General features: G+C 54.3%; 8 protein-coding genes across 9 annotated transcripts; 4 read left to right on the top strand and 4 right to left on the bottom strand.

Annotated features, from left to right (window-relative positions):
- Positions 1–342: 342 nt before the first annotated feature.
- LMH87_002365 (uncharacterized protein) lies at positions 343–2,229 on the bottom strand (the record flags this gene model as incomplete). Its single annotated transcript, XM_056193805.1, has 1 exon — positions 343–2,229. The coding sequence occupies one exon, from the start codon at positions 2,227–2,229 to the stop codon at positions 343–345; it is 1,887 nt and encodes a 628-aa protein (XP_056050804.1).
- A 3,167-nt stretch (positions 2,230–5,396) lies between these two features.
- On the top strand, positions 5,397–6,708 carry LMH87_002366 (uncharacterized protein; the record flags this gene model as incomplete). The annotated part of the gene is made up of 2 exons (XM_056193806.1): positions 5,397–6,566; positions 6,634–6,708. The coding sequence occupies 2 exons, from the start codon at positions 5,397–5,399 to the stop codon at positions 6,706–6,708; spliced, it is 1,245 nt and encodes a 414-aa protein (XP_056050805.1).
- A 1,021-nt stretch (positions 6,709–7,729) lies between these two features.
- Positions 7,730–8,956, bottom strand: LMH87_002367 (uncharacterized protein; the record flags this gene model as incomplete). Its single annotated transcript, XM_056193807.1, has 3 exons — positions 7,730–8,472; positions 8,529–8,815; positions 8,874–8,956. The coding sequence occupies 3 exons, from the start codon at positions 8,954–8,956 to the stop codon at positions 7,730–7,732; spliced, it is 1,113 nt and encodes a 370-aa protein (XP_056050806.1).
- A 777-nt stretch (positions 8,957–9,733) lies between these two features.
- On the top strand, positions 9,734–10,903 carry LMH87_002368 (uncharacterized protein; the record flags this gene model as incomplete). The annotated part of the gene is made up of 5 exons (XM_056193808.1): positions 9,734–9,747; positions 9,996–10,024; positions 10,142–10,238; positions 10,424–10,596; positions 10,668–10,903. The coding sequence occupies 5 exons, from the start codon at positions 9,734–9,736 to the stop codon at positions 10,901–10,903; spliced, it is 549 nt and encodes a 182-aa protein (XP_056050807.1).
- Positions 10,904–11,355: 452 nt separating this feature from the next.
- Positions 11,356–12,657, bottom strand: LMH87_002369 (uncharacterized protein; the record flags this gene model as incomplete). The annotated part of the gene is made up of 3 exons (XM_056193809.1): positions 11,356–12,140; positions 12,195–12,439; positions 12,491–12,657. 3 exons carry the CDS (start codon positions 12,655–12,657, stop codon positions 11,356–11,358), a joined length of 1,197 nt encoding a protein of 398 aa, XP_056050808.1.
- Positions 12,658–13,112: 455 nt separating this feature from the next.
- LMH87_002370 (uncharacterized protein) lies at positions 13,113–13,879 on the top strand (the record flags this gene model as incomplete). Its single annotated transcript, XM_056193810.1, has 2 exons — positions 13,113–13,163; positions 13,451–13,879. 2 exons carry the CDS (start codon positions 13,113–13,115, stop codon positions 13,877–13,879), a joined length of 480 nt encoding a protein of 159 aa, XP_056050809.1.
- A 596-nt stretch (positions 13,880–14,475) lies between these two features.
- LMH87_002371 (uncharacterized protein) lies at positions 14,476–15,160 on the bottom strand (the record flags this gene model as incomplete). The annotated part of the gene is made up of 3 exons (XM_056193811.1): positions 14,476–14,652; positions 14,736–14,938; positions 15,037–15,160. The coding sequence occupies 3 exons, from the start codon at positions 15,158–15,160 to the stop codon at positions 14,476–14,478; spliced, it is 504 nt and encodes a 167-aa protein (XP_056050810.1).
- A 746-nt stretch (positions 15,161–15,906) lies between these two features.
- Positions 15,907–18,121, top strand: LMH87_002372 (uncharacterized protein; the record flags this gene model as incomplete). 2 transcript variants are annotated; one of them, XM_056193813.1, is made up of 13 exons in its annotated part: positions 15,907–15,919; positions 16,056–16,066; positions 16,209–16,267; positions 16,320–16,425; positions 16,684–16,761; positions 16,862–16,884; positions 17,050–17,092; positions 17,256–17,330; positions 17,419–17,490; positions 17,687–17,709; positions 17,759–17,850; positions 18,029–18,050; positions 18,109–18,121. In XM_056193813.1, the coding sequence occupies 13 exons, from the start codon at positions 15,907–15,909 to the stop codon at positions 18,119–18,121; spliced, it is 630 nt and encodes a 209-aa protein (XP_056050812.1). The 2 variants fall into 2 exon arrangements, with proteins under 2 accessions (XP_056050812.1, XP_056050811.1); XM_056193812.1 differs by having other exon boundaries at positions 16,746–16,761; positions 16,857–16,884.
- Between the last annotated feature and the right edge of the window lie 136 nt (positions 18,122–18,257).

Below are 18,257 nucleotides of genomic sequence, written 5' to 3' on the forward strand. Positions count from 1 at the left end.
AAAAAGAAAAAAGAAACAAGAAACTGATTCAAACCCAAACAAGGCGCCCTTTTTTTTTAATCCATAACAATGCTGTCCAGCCCGCGTGAGCTCAGAGCTACCTCTCCTCTCGCACACGCAGGCCATGGTGCTGACTCCAGAGACAAATCAATTATATTCATTACATCATCCAAGTCGCTGCCGCCACTTGGCTTCCTCGACTTTGACGGACACTGTCATCTCGGCACGGGGGCGGTGTCAAGTGAGCTTGTCCACCGCAGACAAAGGATGGTGAAGTGACGGCAAGAACATCCGCGTACAAATGACAAAGCGTAAAGGGCAGGTAGTTGGCCCTTGGCGACGTCAGAATCCGTGGGGCGCTGGTGGCGCGGGGGGTGGTTGGGGCTGGCCTGGAAAGCTCTCGGGCGCTATGTAGTCAAAGGCGGCTGTGTTGAGGAACATTTCCATATCATCCTCGTCCATATCTTCAGCTGCATGAGGATGCTGCTCAAAGGTAGGGAGATCTGAATCACCATAGTCCTCCTGCTGGGGCTGGGGCTGGGGCTGGGGCTGGGGCTGGAGCTGGGGCGGTTGGGGTGTATGGGGTTGCGGGTGCTGCGGGTATTGAGGGTATTGGGGGTACTGATTCTGCAGATATAGAGGTTGCGGCTGTTGACCTTGCTGCTGCTGCTGCTGTTGCTGTTGTTGCTGCTGATTAATAGCATATTGCTGCTGCTGCTGCTGCTGCTGCTGCTGCTGACCAATAGCATGTTGTCGCCTATACCTCTGCGCTTGCGGAGGAGTAAATGGACCTCTATAGATATCATGAATTCCTTGGAAAAGTGCCTGCACTGCCCGGGCATCGTTCGCGGCAGCATGTGCTTGCCAGGTAAGCAGTTGCTGCAGGACCTCATTGCCACGGATATTGATCTCCCTAAGAAATTCCCCCATGGTGCAGTCCGTATAGGGTGAAATGGGGCGGGGATGATTGACAAAGAGAAGATCCCACATCATGTACCATTTCTCCGCCTCGTCGACGTTTCCAAATGCAAGTTCATTCAGCGCTTCGGCTTCTCGGGGCAGTAAAAGCTCTGGCTGAGGCACTTGCTGACAGGCTGTTCGCATGTGTTCTTCCCATTTTGCTGAATGTGCACTCTTCCAGGTGCTCCAACAGTTTGTGCAGTAGAGAGTCTGAAGGGTATGGCGGCGTATGATGTGCTGCTTGACATCGGAGTATCGGCGCAGTTCGTATTTGCGCCAACACCGGAGATGCCTGACGGGATCAAATTTGAAGAAGGGGCAGCCGTAGTGAATAATCGGGCCTTCGTCCACGTCGTCGTTGTCGTCGTTGTGATTGCCAGTGCCGTCGTTGTCTCCGTTGTCTCCGCCTGCGCCGCCGGTGCCATTGAGTCTGCCGTTGAGCCCGCCACGATTGCGACCACCGCGACCTCCTCGACTTCCTCGAACACCCGCATTAGTGCCTCGTCCACCACGGCCGCCGCGACTGCCCTTACCACGACCACCACCCGAGGTACCACTGGGACCGGGCGTGGTAGGGGCATGAACCCAAAACGAAGTGCCAGATTTTGAACTACCGATAAGAACTAATCCTCCCTTGAAGGGAAGAAGGTACTCGAACGTGAGTGACTCGTCCGGCACGCTTCTGGATGGCGGCAGCCCGTTGAGCTTGTCGTGCAGCTCCTTCAAAATCTGGTTGGTAGTATATTTCGAGGGCGTGGGTTTGGGGTAGCAGCACTGTCGACCTGCAGCGATTGTCTTTCGGTCGGCAGCGATTGGCTCGCATTTTTGTGCGTCAGGCCCGGGAGGGCCCCGGAAGATACCAAAATGGTTGGCATTTGTGTCAATGACAGCAAAAACTGCATCGAGCTTGGAAATGTCGTTGGGAGCAGCGGGAGGTGACGTGGACTGCTTCGTGACGCCAGGCTGCTTGGGTCCGACTGGCAGCCGTTGCAGTGCATCGCGGCTGGCCGGGCCACGAGCGTCGGTGCACTTGTTTCGGTCAAGGCAAAAAGGAGTCAGATAGTTTCTCTCGCGGACGGCGAAAGCTGCGAAGAGTGCATCAATAACAGCGTCGTTCAAGAGCAGTTTGTTGGTCCAAGGAAAGTCATAAGTGTAGTGGCAGTAATACTTGAAGATGTTGTGGAACATCCCGACAAGGAAGTTGACGATGAGAAGCGCCTGCGACGCAAAAGTAAGAGCGCAGCGCCATAATCCGGCAACGAAAGTCATGGTCACTGCTGCATTCCTGGAGTTACGGTCTTGGATGGAATGAGTGGTGAATGAGACTCAAAGGTGAGGATAATTAAACACCAGGCTGGAAGTTGGCGCGTATAATAGGGTTGAGTATACTTGGGGCAAGTTACAGAAGGAGAGGATGGCCTACTCAATTTGTTTTGAGAAACAGCTTGGCCACAAGCGATGACGAGGCATAGGCGCTTGAAAAGTCGAGCAAGGTCCCCAATAAAAGTAGAACCCCGCACTGGCAAATGGCTGTCACAATTGTGCCATGGCCGAGTTAATCCAGTTGCATGTTGGAAAGTGATGCTTGAGAACGAGAGGGTGTGGGGGCCCGTCAATTCGCCTTGTCTCTCTGGCGGGCCGCGCAGAAGTGGCAGCCGAAGCGGGTCGACAAAATGGCGTCGCTCCGTATAAGGGTACGAGCCACTGTAGAGTATGAGCCTGGCTGTTTAATAATTAGCTTAATTGGGGTCCGCCTGGTTATGCGATGCGAGACAGGCGAATCAACAAGTTTCCCTTGTTTTGCGTGGGGAACTAGTTCGTTTTGGCTGCGAAGCAGCAGCTCCGAAGCACGACACCGGGAACTGCTTGTGCCTGTCGGTAACTATTTTGGCGGTTGCTGAGGGCTGCAACCTTGCCTGCCTACAATCTGGCTAGTGACGGCAGCGCCCGGAAAGTAAGTTCACGACGCTGCCGCAACTAGTCAACGAGCAGACTCGCGTTTTCCTTGATTTGTCGTCTCAGCTTTTCTGGTGGACACGACTACACTCGAGAGCTTCGACCCCGTTCCTGTTCTCGCCATCAGTTTCTGTTGGAATCTAGACTCCGTCGTCCGCATTGTAGACCGTTCCAGGTCGCCAAGCGCAGGAAGCATCTGTGCAAGGGGAACTGACCGTTGAGTAAACTGCCGGGGAGCCTTGTCGCACTTTTTCTCCACCGAGGAGGACGCCCTATGAGGCAGTATCGAAGGTGCCGTGCGAGGCCGCATGAGCAGCCATGGAGCCACGTAAGAAGCCACTATTTACTGGTGCGCCGACGTTATCATGGCGGGTCGGCAAGAGTAAAGGCCGAGGGCGGATTTGCCGCGCAGGCTCTGCCAAGCACATCGTTTTTTTTTTTTTGAGGGACTTTTACCGTCTTAATCTGCAGCACGTCAAATTCGGCTGAGCACGCGTCGCTGCCCCTGCATGCTGGACGCATACTGGTAGCATGGCACCTGGAGCAAAGTCTTTGCGAACGAATGACATGGCGTTGGTGGATGGGCTCCGCTGGGCGCCCCCTGCTGGCGATCGTTGGACTTGGAGGTGGCGACTGGCTGGGGGCGAGGCAAGGAGGGTCGCAATGCCAAGCAGCCAAGATAAGATTTTCTCCGGAGAGGCGAGATGGGATTGTGTGCGTCACATTTTGGAGACAATGGAGACCCGGGATCGTCGTAATAATTGTCTTTGTTTGATGAAGGTTGCAAGTCTGCCTTGGGTGGGACTGCAGCGGCGTTTTGGCAGCCGTTTGTTCCGTTTGTCTTGTTAAACGAACCCAAACGGGCAACCGTTCAGAAGCGTGGTTTCAGAGCGCTTGGCAGCTGGCGGCCTAGCTGCAGTCGGTCGGGGGAGGCAGCCAGTTGCTGGAAGCCAGTGGAAGGAAGCTGGAAGCCGGTGGAAGCGGTAGCTGGTGGCTGGTAGGTAGCTGTCGGCCTTCGGAGCAAACGGGCACACGGCTAACTCGATGCTGCCGTGACTGCCTACCTACCTCAGGTGCCTTGGAGTGTCGCGGCATGACATCACACTAACTACTCCGTATTAACTAGCAGCCTGCCTAGCAGGTACCTCAATCGCAACGGTGTGGAGTGGCAATCGCGTGTACCCTCAGGCCATGCGCCCAACTAGGTAGGTCGATAGCGGCTAGTTATGGGACCATGGGGGCCTCCCGTGCAGCCAATCTTCAGGCACCAGCGGCCTCTCAGGCTGTCAGCTGGTTAGGCTGAACTAGCCTACCGTCGCAGTGGGTAGCGCTGTAACAGGTTGGAACGCTTCCACTTCAGCGCTCTGTAGATTAGTTACAGCGTACCAGCACAGGCGAACAGTGCATGGCACTGCCACGATACAGCGTTGGGGTATCTACCTACAGTGCCTCCAGGTAACTCTGAGCGCTAATATATGGCGATTTGGTAGCAGTTCGCTCGGAATTACCTTCAACCGACTGTATAATGCTAGGACGGTTCAAGCCGAACAGCGAGCGACATGATACACTACCCAGCATGTAGCTACCGGCATACGTGGGAAAGGGGTTTTCCCAACAGGCTTTGAATTTTTACATAGATCGCCTGGTAAGCGTTGAGAAAGCATGTGAACATCGTTACAGGTCCCTTCGGCGGACGAAAGACTGGCCCAGGGCTCACACTCGCAAAGCCATCTCCTCCGTATGCTCACTGGGTAGTACCCAAGCACCAAACTAGGTACCCAGAGACAGGAATTTGTTAGGCGGTAACTACCTTATAGGTACTCAATACGTGGCCACGTCCTGTGCAGCTGCGCCGTTGTTGTGCAGCTTGTACCTGCTCAACTGCTCCAAGGCATCAACAAACAACATCGAGAGCACATCGTCCTTCTCTTCGCCACTTCTCACCGCAACATCTCATCCTGAAACAATCGTCGTCTATTAAATTTTCGTTCAAATCTCAACAAACAGTAATTGAATCACTTCCCCACGCAGCCTCAGCCTCGTCGGCACTCCAACGCCAAACTCTCCAACAAATCCCCTCAAACCCAGGTCTTCAGCGATCTCGTTAGGCCGCAGCCGGCATTCTTCTGGCAAAATGACCAGGTCACAATGCGCTAGTGAAAACTGCTTGACCAGTCAGAGGCCATTCTCCCATGGCCTCCTCCCCAGGCTAAACTTGGCACTGCCCGCCACCCGCAAGCATCGACACAATTGTGTGTCTTTACATGAATGAGTGGGCCCTTTCCGAGCAGCCGCCGAGCCCGCCTTATTATCTGCAAATCATTTGCGAAAAAAATCTTCTCGGGTTTGCTCCTCAACATATCCCATCGTTGCTCGGCTAAGAGGCCGACTAAACTTTTATTCGCTTTGCAATAAAAGGGGGGAAACAGTTGAAACCAACACGACCACTTCCCGCTTCGGCCGCGATCCCCGCTACATCCATGTCGTCTACATTTTCGTCTTCACCAACCGATGGAACCCAGGAGCCGCCAGATTACATCGACTCTCGCAACCCCTCTCGTCAAACTTCGTACCACGAAGGCGATGTGCCCACCTTTCCGTCACCAAGTTATATATGGCCACCGTTGCTACCCGGCAGCACCTTCCCCATCCCGCATGTGCAGTCTCTGGAAAGCTTGCAAACTCTCATGTCGACTACGTCCCCTATCCAATACTATGCGGCATACCCTCCTCCTCTTCTTCCTTCAGACCAAGCCGACTCATTTGCTGTCTGCCAACAGGCCGGTGCCTGGACGACATACACCCCAGACACTGCCAGTGTCGACATGTACCAGGACCTTCATGCACGCATACAGCGGACAGATTCAACATTGAGTGCGGAAGCACTTGGTAGAAACCCCCGTGCCTCGTTCCCCATCGACTTGCGCTCCAAAAGTCCTTTGAAAGGAGACTCGGATCGTGCCTCGCGAAGCCGCTCCATTGTCGGTGTTGTGACTCCTCCCACAGACGCGGGCGTGAAAAGACTACGCAAGGCCCGCAGGAGGAACTCCACCCCATTGGCCTCATCAGGAGCCGGTACCAAGGTTCTTCCGGAAGCCCAAGGGCGTGGGCGCAGGCACTCGCCCGCCAAGGAGGAGGCCGTGTCCAACGATGAACTGAGCTCCGAGGATGAAGACAGCCGTCATAGGCCAAAGAATGCAGGGAAAGAGCCCACTTTTGCCTGCCCCTTCTACCGCAGATGGCCAACGCGTCACATTGAGTGCATGAGTCGCAAGCTTACGCGGATTCAAGACGTCAAGCAACACATATACCGGAGGCATTCAAAACCACAATTTTACTGCCCGACTTGTGCACAGGTCTTCGCATCGCCAGATCCAAGGGATGACCATATACGCCAGGCATCTTGCAGTCCAGCAACCGCATCCTCCAAGCGCGGCAGCGATGGTATTTCCGCTCAGGTCCAGGATTCTCTCAAAAACCGCTTCAGCCGGAGACTCAACCCAGTTGAGCAATGGTACAGCATATGGGAGCTCATATTCCCAGGGGTAGAACCCCCACAAAATGCCCACGTCGGCAGCAAAGTCACAGAGATGCTGGGTATGCTTCGAGACTTTTGGAAGAATGAGGGTCATCGCATCATCCCAGGCCTTGTGAGGCCCAGCTCCACTCAGCCTCTTGCCGAAGCAGACATACAGTCGCTGATGACGCAAATGCTAGACAAGGTTCAAGATCACTTTCAAGACGAGCCCCGCGAGGCAGAAGCCATGTATGCGGATGGCACAGATAGCCTAGCTGACCAGATGATGGACAGATCGCCGGTGAGCGGCAAGTCGGGGGCATTCGCAGAAGATGATGGAGCCAGTTATGAGCCAAGCTCGCCCATCAGCGCCTGGGATATGGTTCACTATTCTGCGAATGGCTCGCCAACCATCAACATACGAGGGCGCATCGTGGAGCCCCCCTTGGAGCTTGGTAGTTCAGGAATGCTAGTTGAACAACATTATACCGAGCAGCAGTCGTGGATGAATCATCCCATGACGGATCCTCTTGTGAACAGGTTTCAATGACTTATCTTCTTCTTTCTGCGTGCTTGGAGGGTTGGGGCGGCGGTCTTCTTCTCTCCCGATATTAACCGTTGGCGTGTATTATTACAAGACAGCTGGAAGACGCAAAAAGACCAGACATGTTGCAACTGCTCTTTCTGGATATATCTTGAAAACAGAGCATCGTAGAGAGCGTCGTGGAGGCGAGCAATCGCTTAAGCGGCGCTCGCAAACGCTAGAGCAAGGAATATATGCGTACAACGCTTCTGGGCAATGATGAAGCGGAAATGATGTGGTGCTGTTGACAGATCGCTCCTCGGCGGGGAATTAAAGCCATTCAGTCAGAATCTGGCAGCGAGCCAAGCCTCGCGTTGCTCCTACGATGTTCTGGGCTCACGTGTGAGGGTATACGGCCGAAGCCCAGTAGGTGCTCGTACAGGTGCGCTACCACGATATAGGTCGCACGAGAAGGAAAGGACTCAAAGTCAATACATAAAATAGATGCATAGAGAATTTTGCCAAGATGGCAAAACTAAGCCTCAATCCAGTCAAATTTGACTTTCTTGTGTATGCGATGCAAAATTGGCTTGCAAATCGTCGTGTCTCGTCGCGTTTGCTAACAATGTGCGGCTGTACGCAATAACTACGACCAATTGTACCAAATTAACTTTCAATTCAGTCAAGTTTCTATATATGAGACTTGTGATATATACAGGTGCCTACTGTTGTCAAAAAAAATACACATGCGATCCCACTCTCGTCGCTCGCGTTTACAGGCTCTTGAGACCGCTCTGCAGAGCCTTGAGGTGGCTCCAGTCATGGCTGTCCTGGGCGAGGCTCCATCCCATGACGCCGCCCAGCTTCTTGGCCTTGACAATCTCGGCCACCTTTTTGGCGATGAACTCGGGCGTGTCCCACGTCCAGTAGACCTTGGCCGCGGCGTCCCAGTACCACTGGCCGCCCCTTTCCGTGTCGGGCTTGCCGTTGGTCATGGCGTTGAGGAACGCGCCGCCGCCATAGTTCTCCGCCTCAAACGTGACGGCGCCCGACAGGCCCGTGTCGCCGCCGTCGGGGTTCTCGAGGACGGCCGTCGGGCAGCCGGTGGGCTGGTCGCAGGTCGCGCCGTCCTTTGTGGTGAACCACTTGGCGTAAAAGGCGAAGCCGAGGTTCATCTTGCCGGCGGGCATGCCGCGCGCGAGGTAAGTCTCGATGGTGGCGAGGGAGCCCTCGACCGACGAGTGGTGGTTGGTGACGGTGTCGCGGCGGTTCATGAGGTCGTACGTCATGACATTGACAAAGTCGACGGCGGCGGCAATCTTGGGCACCTGCGCGGCGGTAAAGGCAATCATGTCGCCCTCCTTGCCGGGCACGGCAATGGAGAGCTCCTTGTCGCCGATGGCGGCCTTGATCTCATTGAGCAGCAGCGGGTACGTCTCAATCTCGGCGACCTTGCCCGAGTTGGGGTTCTGCTTGTAGTCCTCGCCGTTGCCGCCGGGATACTCCCAGTCGACGTCTGCGCTGTGTCAGTCATGCTCTGTATGCCAGGAGGGTGGAATATGGTTAGCGTACCGACGCAGTCGTAACCGAGAGCGGTGAGGGCATCGGCGACGTTCTTGGCGTAGCGCTTGCGAGACTCATCAGAGACGGCGCCGGTGCTGAAGCCCGACGTGTCGCCCCAGCCGCCAATGGCCATGCAGACCTTGGTGCCCTCGTCAAAAAGCTTGCGGATGTCGTCAAGAGGCATAAAGGGCGTGTAGGAGCTGCCCCAGTTGAAAGTGGTCGAGGGCGCAAAAGCGGTAATGACATAGTTGATGCCTGCGGTGACGTCCTTGGGAGGAAGCGTCGTTTTGTGCCATCTGAATTTATCAGAAATTTTTGCCCGCATCTTTTGTACAATATTTCCCTGCCACTTACTGGTCAAAGTACATGACATTGCGAGGGCCAGCCGCCGCCGCGGTAGTGGCGGCAGCCAAAAGTGTAAGTGGTGAAGTCTTCATAGCGACTTTCTCAAAGACTTGTAGGTGAATGTATATGCGAACGGATCAAAACGAACAAATAGCCACGGCAGCTCGATGCCTTTTAAATTAACTGGCCGAACCATGATAGTAGGTGTCCATCTCGGTCTCTGAGGACAAGTCCCACTCTAACCGCTGTCATGCTATTCCAGCCAAGGCACTATCCGGAGATGATCAGCATCTCTTGTCAGCAACAAGACAGGAGGTGCAACGTCGCAAATAGCGCCGAAGCTGGGCCATTTGACTTTGCAAGGTTACCATAACACTTTGGGTACCAGCCGAAATGGGCGCTTTATGCAGTTTGTGTCTTGCGTGGGGGAGCACCTGCTAGAAGAGGTAGGCGTGAGATGTCGATCTCTAAGCCTTCCCCCATATGTTCTATCATCTGATGGCGCAGGGGGTAAGCACTCAAAAGAGAAGCAAGTCCGGCAAGCGTCACGCTTATTATGTTTGTGAGTCTGTGTTGCGTCGAGCTGTCGTAGATTGCAGCGATAGGTGGTTGTTGAAACGCGAGACCATCAAATGTAACGATTCACAGTTTGGTACTGTGTGTTGTCTAAGGCGTATGCTTGCCGCAGCAGTTGCAATGTCTATGCACTTCATGCGCCCATCACGCAGCGAATCGCTTCTGCTGAGGATGGCAGTGAGTGCTTGTGCCGTGCGGAGGTGCTCGAGTCAGGGCCAGCTGCCACGGCCGCTCGTCCAGTTTCGGCATTGTGATTCCCGGCAATTTTCGATTGACCAGATCAAATCAGGCGCATGCGCACAATTTTGTTCGGAAGACTGATGAGAATTTCCGTCGTCATGCCTCGATTGTTTGCTTGTGAGACGGAGACTTGCGGCAAGACAGGCTAGGCTAGGCTAGGCCCGATCGCTGGCCTCGAGGCTCGAGGTGCGCTGCCGCCGCTGCGGTCAGGGACCCTCTCGGCGAAACACTTTTTCCCCACGCGAAAACTCTTGGCACGCACAAAAACGACTCTACTCATTACTATCACGAATAGTGACGAAGGAGAGCAAGAAGGCCATTTGACGCTACCCCTCATCTCTTCGGTACGTTGCGCCACCCAAAACAGCCCTTTTCCTCTCGAAAGCTCGACCATCTCGCGAGGATTTTGCAGCCGTCGCCATTGACTCCACGAATTTGCCGCTTACGCCACAGGTTTCCAGTTTCCGAACCCCCCTCTTCCCTATACACAACTGTCAACATGGCGGATATCCAGGAGCGTCTCAAGAAGCTCGGTGCCCAGAGCGCCCGCAGCGGTATGTTCAATTCCTGGCAGAAATGCTGCCCAAATTTTGAGTTTTGACAAGATGGCTAACTTCAATGGCTAGGGTAAGCATTTCCTTCCCTCGCACGACCGATCATCGGCCCAGGAGCCGACAACCGAATGCACCATCATCTTGAGTCGACCGAGCAAGCTTGCTAACGTGTTTCTTTTTCTTTTGCAGTGGCAAGGGTACTCCCCGTCGTCCTGCCAAGCGCGGCCCTGCCCGCTCCGGCGCTGACGACAAGAAGCTCCTCCAGACCCTGAAGAAGCTCAACACCCAGCCCATCCAGCAGATTGAGGAGGTCAACATGTTCAAGGAGGACGGCAACGTCATCCACTTCAAGGCCCCCAAGGGTACGTAGCTCGGCTGACAAGATGGCGAGGAAAAGCTGGAGCTGGAAATCGCTAACCTTTAAAAAAAACAGTCAACGCCTCGGTCCCCTCCAACACCTTTGCCATCTACGGAAACGGCGAGGACAAGGAGCTTACGGAGCTCGTCCCCGGCATCCTCAACCAGCTTGGCCCCGACTCCCTGGCCTCTCTCCGCAAGCTCGCCGAGAGCTACCAGGCCATGTCCAAGGCCGAGGGCGGTGAGGGCGAGGATGACGACGAGATCCCCGAGCTCGTCGAGGGCGAGGACTTTGAGAGCAAGGTCGAGTAAAATATGCGTCGGAAGAAAAACATCGCATCGCATAAGCGGCGGTCGAAAGAAAGGGCCTCGGGATTGGTCATGCTATGCAGCGGTGACGAGTTTCGCGTGGGCCAGGGCTTGAAATAGAGACCTGTCACCTTCCACGTCTAAGCTTCTCCGCTGCATGGTATGAGGACTGGAGGAAGCAAAAACAAACGGCTTGTACTTTTTCTTTTCTTTTCGCACATTGGGACTCTGGGTTTTTAAAAAAAAAACAGTAAAAAATCGAAAAAACTCTTTTTCCATTTGTCTTGCTCACGGTTTTGACGAGATTGACGCGGGCAAAGAGCAAGGAGATGAGAGATACACATTATTAGCGGTGTGGGCTCGATTTTTCGTTTCTATCTGTACAGGACGCGAGCTACATTCTGAGAATATACCAATCTCTATTGATGTTACGTCTTTGATATTTTGCCACCTCTTCAACCTATGGAGAATGCATCGTCCCCCGTGTTTCGTATCCAACCAGGCAGCGCAGCCTCCCGCGCGCGCGCCTTGACCTTGTTGCGCGCTTCCAGCAGCGGACCTGTTTTCACTTGGCCATGCGTGTCGACGGCCAAGTGCGCTGATATCGCCGGCCACTCTGGGAGCTTACCCGCGAGCTGTCGACACGACTGCCACATGCTGCGCCGCGACATGCGGCTGGCGCCTCTAGGCAAAAACGGCTTATGCCCCTGGATCACACCGCCGAGAATCGACTCCTCCACGTCGGACGGGGACCATGCGGCCGCGAGATTGCTCGCGGTCATGCTGTTGGTGCGCGACTGCACGGCTCGTCTCGAGTACTCAAACTGGACAGTAGTGGCGGCAACAGAAAACGGACGAAAGTGGTAAGCGCCCTCGAGGCCCTCGCCAGCGATGCCATCCATGCGCCCCATCGCAGAAAATGCGCGCTGGCACGCTACAGCGGAATACTGGTCCTCGGGCAGGACCAAAGTGCCAATATGGACGCTGCTAGGATCGACAAACAGCGAGGTGAGCGACGCGAGCAGCGAGGTGCACTGCTTGAGGGCCAGCTTGTCGGAGCATGACTTGGAGAGTGTGGGTGGTGCATCGCTGCGTGCTGGCTTCCGTCGCACGACACCGAGCTGTGAGAAGTAGGCTCGGCCAGGCAATGTATCTGCCTCGGTGTCTGTTTGCGTGGGCACATCCCATGGGGATGCATCTGCCTGTGCTGCCATCAGATTTTCCATGCTAGCATCGCCACCTTGTCGTTGTTAGTATACTAGCTCTTGGGGTGGTTGTGTTAAAAAAAACGTACATGGCGCTTCCGAGGCGTACATATGAAGCTTTATACCGGGTCTTAGACGAAAGGGCTGGCCGCCAGTCGAGGATGGATCCGTTCGCTCGACAAGGTCAGAGGAGCTGTCCTCCATCAATCGGCTGCATTCTTCCAGAATGTGTCGGTTGAAGGTGCGGATAGCGAGTATCTCGGCGTGCCAGTCATGTAAGCCGATGCCGTTGCAGTCTGGTATCTTGCTTGCCGGCAGACATTTCATGCCCGTACTAGTTGACCCTGAGTAATTGATTTCGGTTCACAAAGAACACAGCGCTTACGCGAGAGATACACAGGTAAATATTCCATCACTTTCGGCCACAATGCCGCTTATTGGCACCCATTCATGTAAACCATTGTCGCGAACTTTGGGTTTTCGCTTGGCAGGGAGCTTGCTGAACTGGGTAAGCACCGCTTCGGCGATGACATTGGCAGTAGATGCCGCCATTTATTTCGCAATTATCTCATATCATGATGATTTACAAGATTGACACGAAATGTTCAACGAGCAATGTCGACCTTTTTTGTCAACACGAGCTAGGGTTATTAAGTACAAAGCTTTCTCTTCTGCAAGTCTTCCAACCTTGAAATTGTCCTGTTTGGGAAAGGCGGCTCCACTTTCGGACCTCCGCTCGAAAGTAGACTGCCCATTGGCCAACTGTGACTAGGGTCGAATCGCCAAAGCGAATGGAATCACGTGACTCTACCACTCAAAAAGCCGCAATGGGGAACGCCTAAGGTCGGCTCGCCTGCCCTAGCTTTGCTTAGGTAATTTTGGCCACACACGCTCCCCAATTTTGAGAAATTGATGCGGACAACGGCCGCTTGAACTTTTGCCATCGCCAAATCCACGGTCCACCACAACACCACACTTGTCGCCCAAACACACCAACCAGCGACAAGATGCGTACCTACGACGATACCTTCTCGGGTCAGAGAATCTACCCTGGCAAGGTACGACCCAATCCCTCTCCGCGCCCCGTTGCAATGCGATTCCCCGGCGCCGCGATCGAGAGAAGCGATGAGGAACCGAATACTGTTTGCTGCGGGTTCTTGGACCACCGAAATCTGTTACACGGCTCCTCATTGCTCTCTCGCCGAGCCGTTTGCGCTGTTCAGAAAATTCCGGAGAATTTATTTCTCTGTCGAATATGACTCTTGAACTCGTGACGGGGGAAATATAGCGGATGGACAATGACGAATGCTGGATCCACGATGGCTAACAATGATTTCTCAAACAGGGCAAGATCTTTGTCCGCGGCGACAGCAAGGTCTTCCGCTTCCAGAACGGCAAGTCCGAGTCGCTGTTCCTGCAACGAAAGAACCCCCGCCGCATCTCCTGGACCGTCCTGTTCCGCCGCCAGCACCGCAAGGGCATCTCCGAGGAGGTGGCCAAGAAGCGCACCCGCCGTGCCGTCAAGGCCCAGCGTGGCATCGTCGGCGCCTCGCTCGATGTGATCAAGGAGCGCCGCGGCATGCGCCCCGAGGCGCGCACCGCCGCCCGCGCCGCCGCCATTAAGGAGAGCAAGGACAAGAAGCAGGCCGCCGCCGCCGCCAAGAAGGCCGACAAGGCCAAGAACGCCGGTGCCGCCAAGGGTCAGACCGTCCGCCAGGTCTCCAAGATGGGTGCCAAGGGTGCCGCCAGCAAGCCCGCCGCCCGTACCCGATAAATTATTTACCTATGAATGAAAATGTTATAAAAATTCGAAATTGGGAAATGCAAAAAATTTAACGGGTCGCTGATGTGGCGTGGAACAAGGGGGAGGAATTGGGGGATGAAGGGAGTCTCATTTGTGGTTCTTGTGTCTTTCCGGCCGGTTCTTCTATCTCAGGTGCATGGAATGGCATAGGGTACATTGGTAGTTTTCATTGAGCAATGACACCGATGCAAATTCATGCGAAATGTTATGTGATGGGGCACAGCGAAGTGGTTCGGATTATTGTGACATGTTTCAAGTGCAAGTCGCAGTCGAGCTGTTGGGATCGTACCATTGGAGTACGTTGATACCCGCTGGGTATGCTACGTCATTCTAGTACTGTTTGCGAAGATGTATGGCGATGGCATAGCTGTGCGAGATGATGGAGACAATATGCTTGCACTGCTCAAACGTGGCCGGAATCGACTTTCTTGTCTTTGCTATTTGTCCCTCTACGCTTGCAACCGCAATACTGGTGCCGCATCAATATATTGCGTTGCTCAATTGACGGTCTATTTTACATCTTTTATATAGCGCCATTCTAGTTCATTTCCAAGTTCGTGAGGCTTTTACAGCTTGGGGAGGATCGCGTCGGCGCCAGAGACGGTGACGCCGCCAGCGGGCTCCTTCTCGGCGTAGATGACCTTGCCGTGGTCGACGACGATGGCGTAGCGGCCGGTGCGGTCAGGCCCAGCCATCCAGTCGATGCTCTTGCTGAACTTGCAGCCCTCGTCCGAGGCGAAGATCTGGTCATGTATGTCAGCAACTCTGCCTTTTTCTCTTTTTTTTTTGTGTGTGTGTATCGGGGAGGAGGTGACGTAAAGCTTACAATAAACTCGTCGTGAATGTTGTTGGCCTTGCCCCAGGCGGACATGACCCAGGGGTCGTTGCTGGCAATGACGACGACCTGGTCGACGCCCTTGGCCTTGAGCTCCGAGACCTTGCTGATGTAGCCGGGGACGTGGCTGACCTGGCACGTGGGGGTGAAGGCGCCGGGGAGGGAGACGAGGACGACCTTTTTGTTCTTGAACTCTGCAGCGGTATTCACGTCAGCGGGCCGTCTCTCTGCGTGCAGAGAATAGAGCTCTGCGAGTGCTGCGAGGCGGACGCGGGGTGATTGGTGTTCTTACGGGAGCTGGCGGGGTACTTGGTAGGGACGCCGCAGGACTGAATGTCCTTGTTGTCGGGCGTGGGAGGGACCCAGCCGAAGACGACGTCCTCGGGGAAGCTATCGCCGATCTTGAGAGCAGACATGTTTGCTTTGTGGTTTGTGTTGTTGTTTGGGAGGACTGGACGGTTGGATTCGGAGTGTTAGCTAGGTATGCTTGAAGAAGGCAGACGTCAGAAAGTCGGAGGGGGGGTTATGAACTATTTCAATCAATTGTGTACGTACACGGGTGTGGATAATGCTGACGTTGCTGTCTTGCGGTTCTCGTATCTTCCAATTGTCTTGATTTGGAAGAGAGATTGTTGGTACTTTTTTTTGTGCTTTGGTGAGAGACACGCAGCTGTGTATTTGGAATTCGGGAATTGAGGGGCACAGCGAGCTTGGTCGAGGTACCGCAGCCGCCGAGCACATATTACACCATAATTGGGGCGGGGTTTTTTTCTTAGGTAGCCAGTGCCAGGCAGGCAAACAAGGTACTGACCGGCGGCGCACGGCGGGGTTGGCCTCTGCTGGCTCGGCCTAGGCCGGATTTTAGGAACGTGCACGGCAGTGCTGTGCTTCCGAATGGAGCGCTCCGTTACGTTAAAAAGGTACCTGTCGTCAGTGGTCCGACAGGTGGTGAGTGACGTACCGTGTTAACGTCCGATTACATCATTGCATGGGCCCGCCTGTTGGACCCTGATGGCAAACAGGTGCCGAGAGTGCTGCTGGCATTCGGACATGTCTTCGTCTGGCGCAGAATTGGGCTTCCATTGAATAATGGGGAGATCGGTGGCCTGACTTTTGGCTTTTCGGATGCACGGAGCCGTGTCGGCTTGCTTCGATTATCGAGATGCCGGTGCAGGGTAGCGGGTGCTGGTCGGGCGACGGCCAGGAGGTAGCGCTCAATTTCGGTCTACGAGTGGTCTGTTTCCGGTAGATAAGTAGTGACAGGTACGTTGGGGGTTTGTTGGGATGTGTGGGCGTTTTCATCATTTGCAGATGCCGTTGTGGTGAGTTTTATTGGACCACGCGACTACACCTAACATGAAGCCTAGGGTGTGTTTGCACGGTCATCGTGACTCTGCAGGCAGTGGTGCAGAATTAAGAGCCGACATGACCAACAAAGGCTAATTTTCAGTTACGAGGGGCCAGCCTATGAATGCGCAAAGAGTGACAAGGCTGCCCTGGATCTATATCTTACCTCGCTACCCGTATGTTATCTAGGAAGAGGCATGCACGTATCTCGGCTTAGCGCAAACATAGTATCAACCTCGCGACGCCAACAGCAATCGGCATTTACGGCACCAACGGCCGCAGCCGCACTGACGGGCTTGTCAAAAGCCTCTTTAAGGGCGGAAGCTTCCCCGGAGTGTCTCTCTCATCACACTTGACACGTCAACTTATCGCAGCGGGACCCTGTGCCTACACTCTACGGGCGCCACAAGGAAGAGAGGAAACATTATCCTAGCCTGGCGACCTGGGCAAGGAAAAAAAAAAAAAGGCCGGGGAAACGAAATGTCGAGCGACGCAAGCCCGTGACGAGTGAGAGAACTTAATGCATGTCTCTTGTGATGACTACGGTGGACGTGAAACGTTGACTCTTGCGGGCGCGCTTTGCGCCGCCCAGCAGGGATTTCGTGTGTGGGCGTGGTACAAGGTGATGGTGGACATTGATTCATTTGTCCGCAGCGATTTGACAAGCAAGGTAAGAAAGACGTCCTCAAGCTTCGACGGGCAAATGCACTGCATGTCTGGGTAGTGCGGTACGTTTTTTTTCGACGTTGAACAAGCTATTGCTAGTACAGAAACATTTAGCAGCGTTGGCGTGGTTCGTGAAGAGCCGAGGACGCGTAGAGCCAGAAATAGCCCGAGACATGCCATCGACGAGTAGCCGCAAAAATGAGAAAATTTGACTCAGATGTCGTCGACGTCCACACGAGTGACAGACTAGAACAAGGGGCACTGCGGTTTTGTTTTCTTCTGATTTCGATAGCTTCCTGCAGGCCCTCCCTACGCACAGCAAAGTTATGGGCAACGTACGAAAAAGAAAGCAAGCTTCTAGGCGCTCTGTGCCCCGCCACACAGACTCGAGGAGGAAAACATGGCAGAAATAATTCTAGTTTTTCTAAGTTGCTAGGAAAAGAATGCTGCACTGGTATATGCGTTTAGGCTGATTTGTTTAATCACCTGGAGGTTTAGAAACAATCAGCAGCGAGCTTGCGCAAGTCTGATACTGTGCTACTGCACGAGACGGCTGGTACTTGTCCGGTGCGGGTAAGTAACATAGGGAAGGTACCTGTGTGCCTCGGTCAGGCACTGGGCGTCTTTCAGCAGCTCGCGGCCATCCGCTGACAGCTGGCAGCTGCACGGGGAGAGAGAACAAACGGAGCTCCTCGACTGCAGGCTGCTGGTCAAAGCACAGCCAAGATGCGCCGTGCGTCCACCAGAGCCTGCTGGATGCTTGACCTGCTGCAGCCGGCATCCCACAGCTTCCGCTCCCCTGCTGATCTCCCAAGCTTTTGATGCCCATCGCAACCACTGTGACGGTACTCTAAAGTGCTAATCGACGCGGCCGCCCGCATCATTTCTGCATCTCGAGATGCGTGCTAAAGAATTAATTCATCACCCAGTGGCATGATGCTGCGTGGCCAAGGTATGCCGGAAAAGTAGCTTCGTTGGCAGAAAGCTAACCTTCGCCCAAGCCGATTCGTCGACGTTTTCAGAGCATCACACGCCAAGACACCCAGCAAAGGAAGCCTCTCTTTTCTCGTTGATGATTTCTTTTTACTAGCTAGTTAGTCTGGCTCGGTCACCTCTGATGAGAATAACCCACCTCTTCCATGGGTTGGATAAATACTACGCCAAGTGGCTAAAAGCCTCGCTTCCAGGCCCCGTTTTGCTTTTTGGCTCGGGATATTTTCAACACTGTGCGCCTCTTCTGCTTTCTTTTCTGATTTGGAGGGAATGCGCAGCCTTGAATCGTCACATGCATATGTACGCATACCCTGTCCTGGATACTATGTGCCGCCGCCATGGCTGACGCTCGTCACAGTACCACCACTTAATTTTGCCAAATATCATGGCACAAGCATCTGTACACCCGACGACACCACCGGTGCTACCGTTTCGCGGTAGCACAGCCGCCTGCCCGCCAATCAATGCTGCAAAAGGTGCATCAAAGGCCATCCCTCACCTGCGGCT

This window comes from Akanthomyces muscarius, chromosome 3 (genome assembly GCF_028009165.1).
Source record: "Akanthomyces muscarius strain Ve6 chromosome 3, whole genome shotgun sequence".
NCBI lineage: Eukaryota > Fungi > Ascomycota > Sordariomycetes > Hypocreales > Cordycipitaceae > Akanthomyces > Akanthomyces muscarius.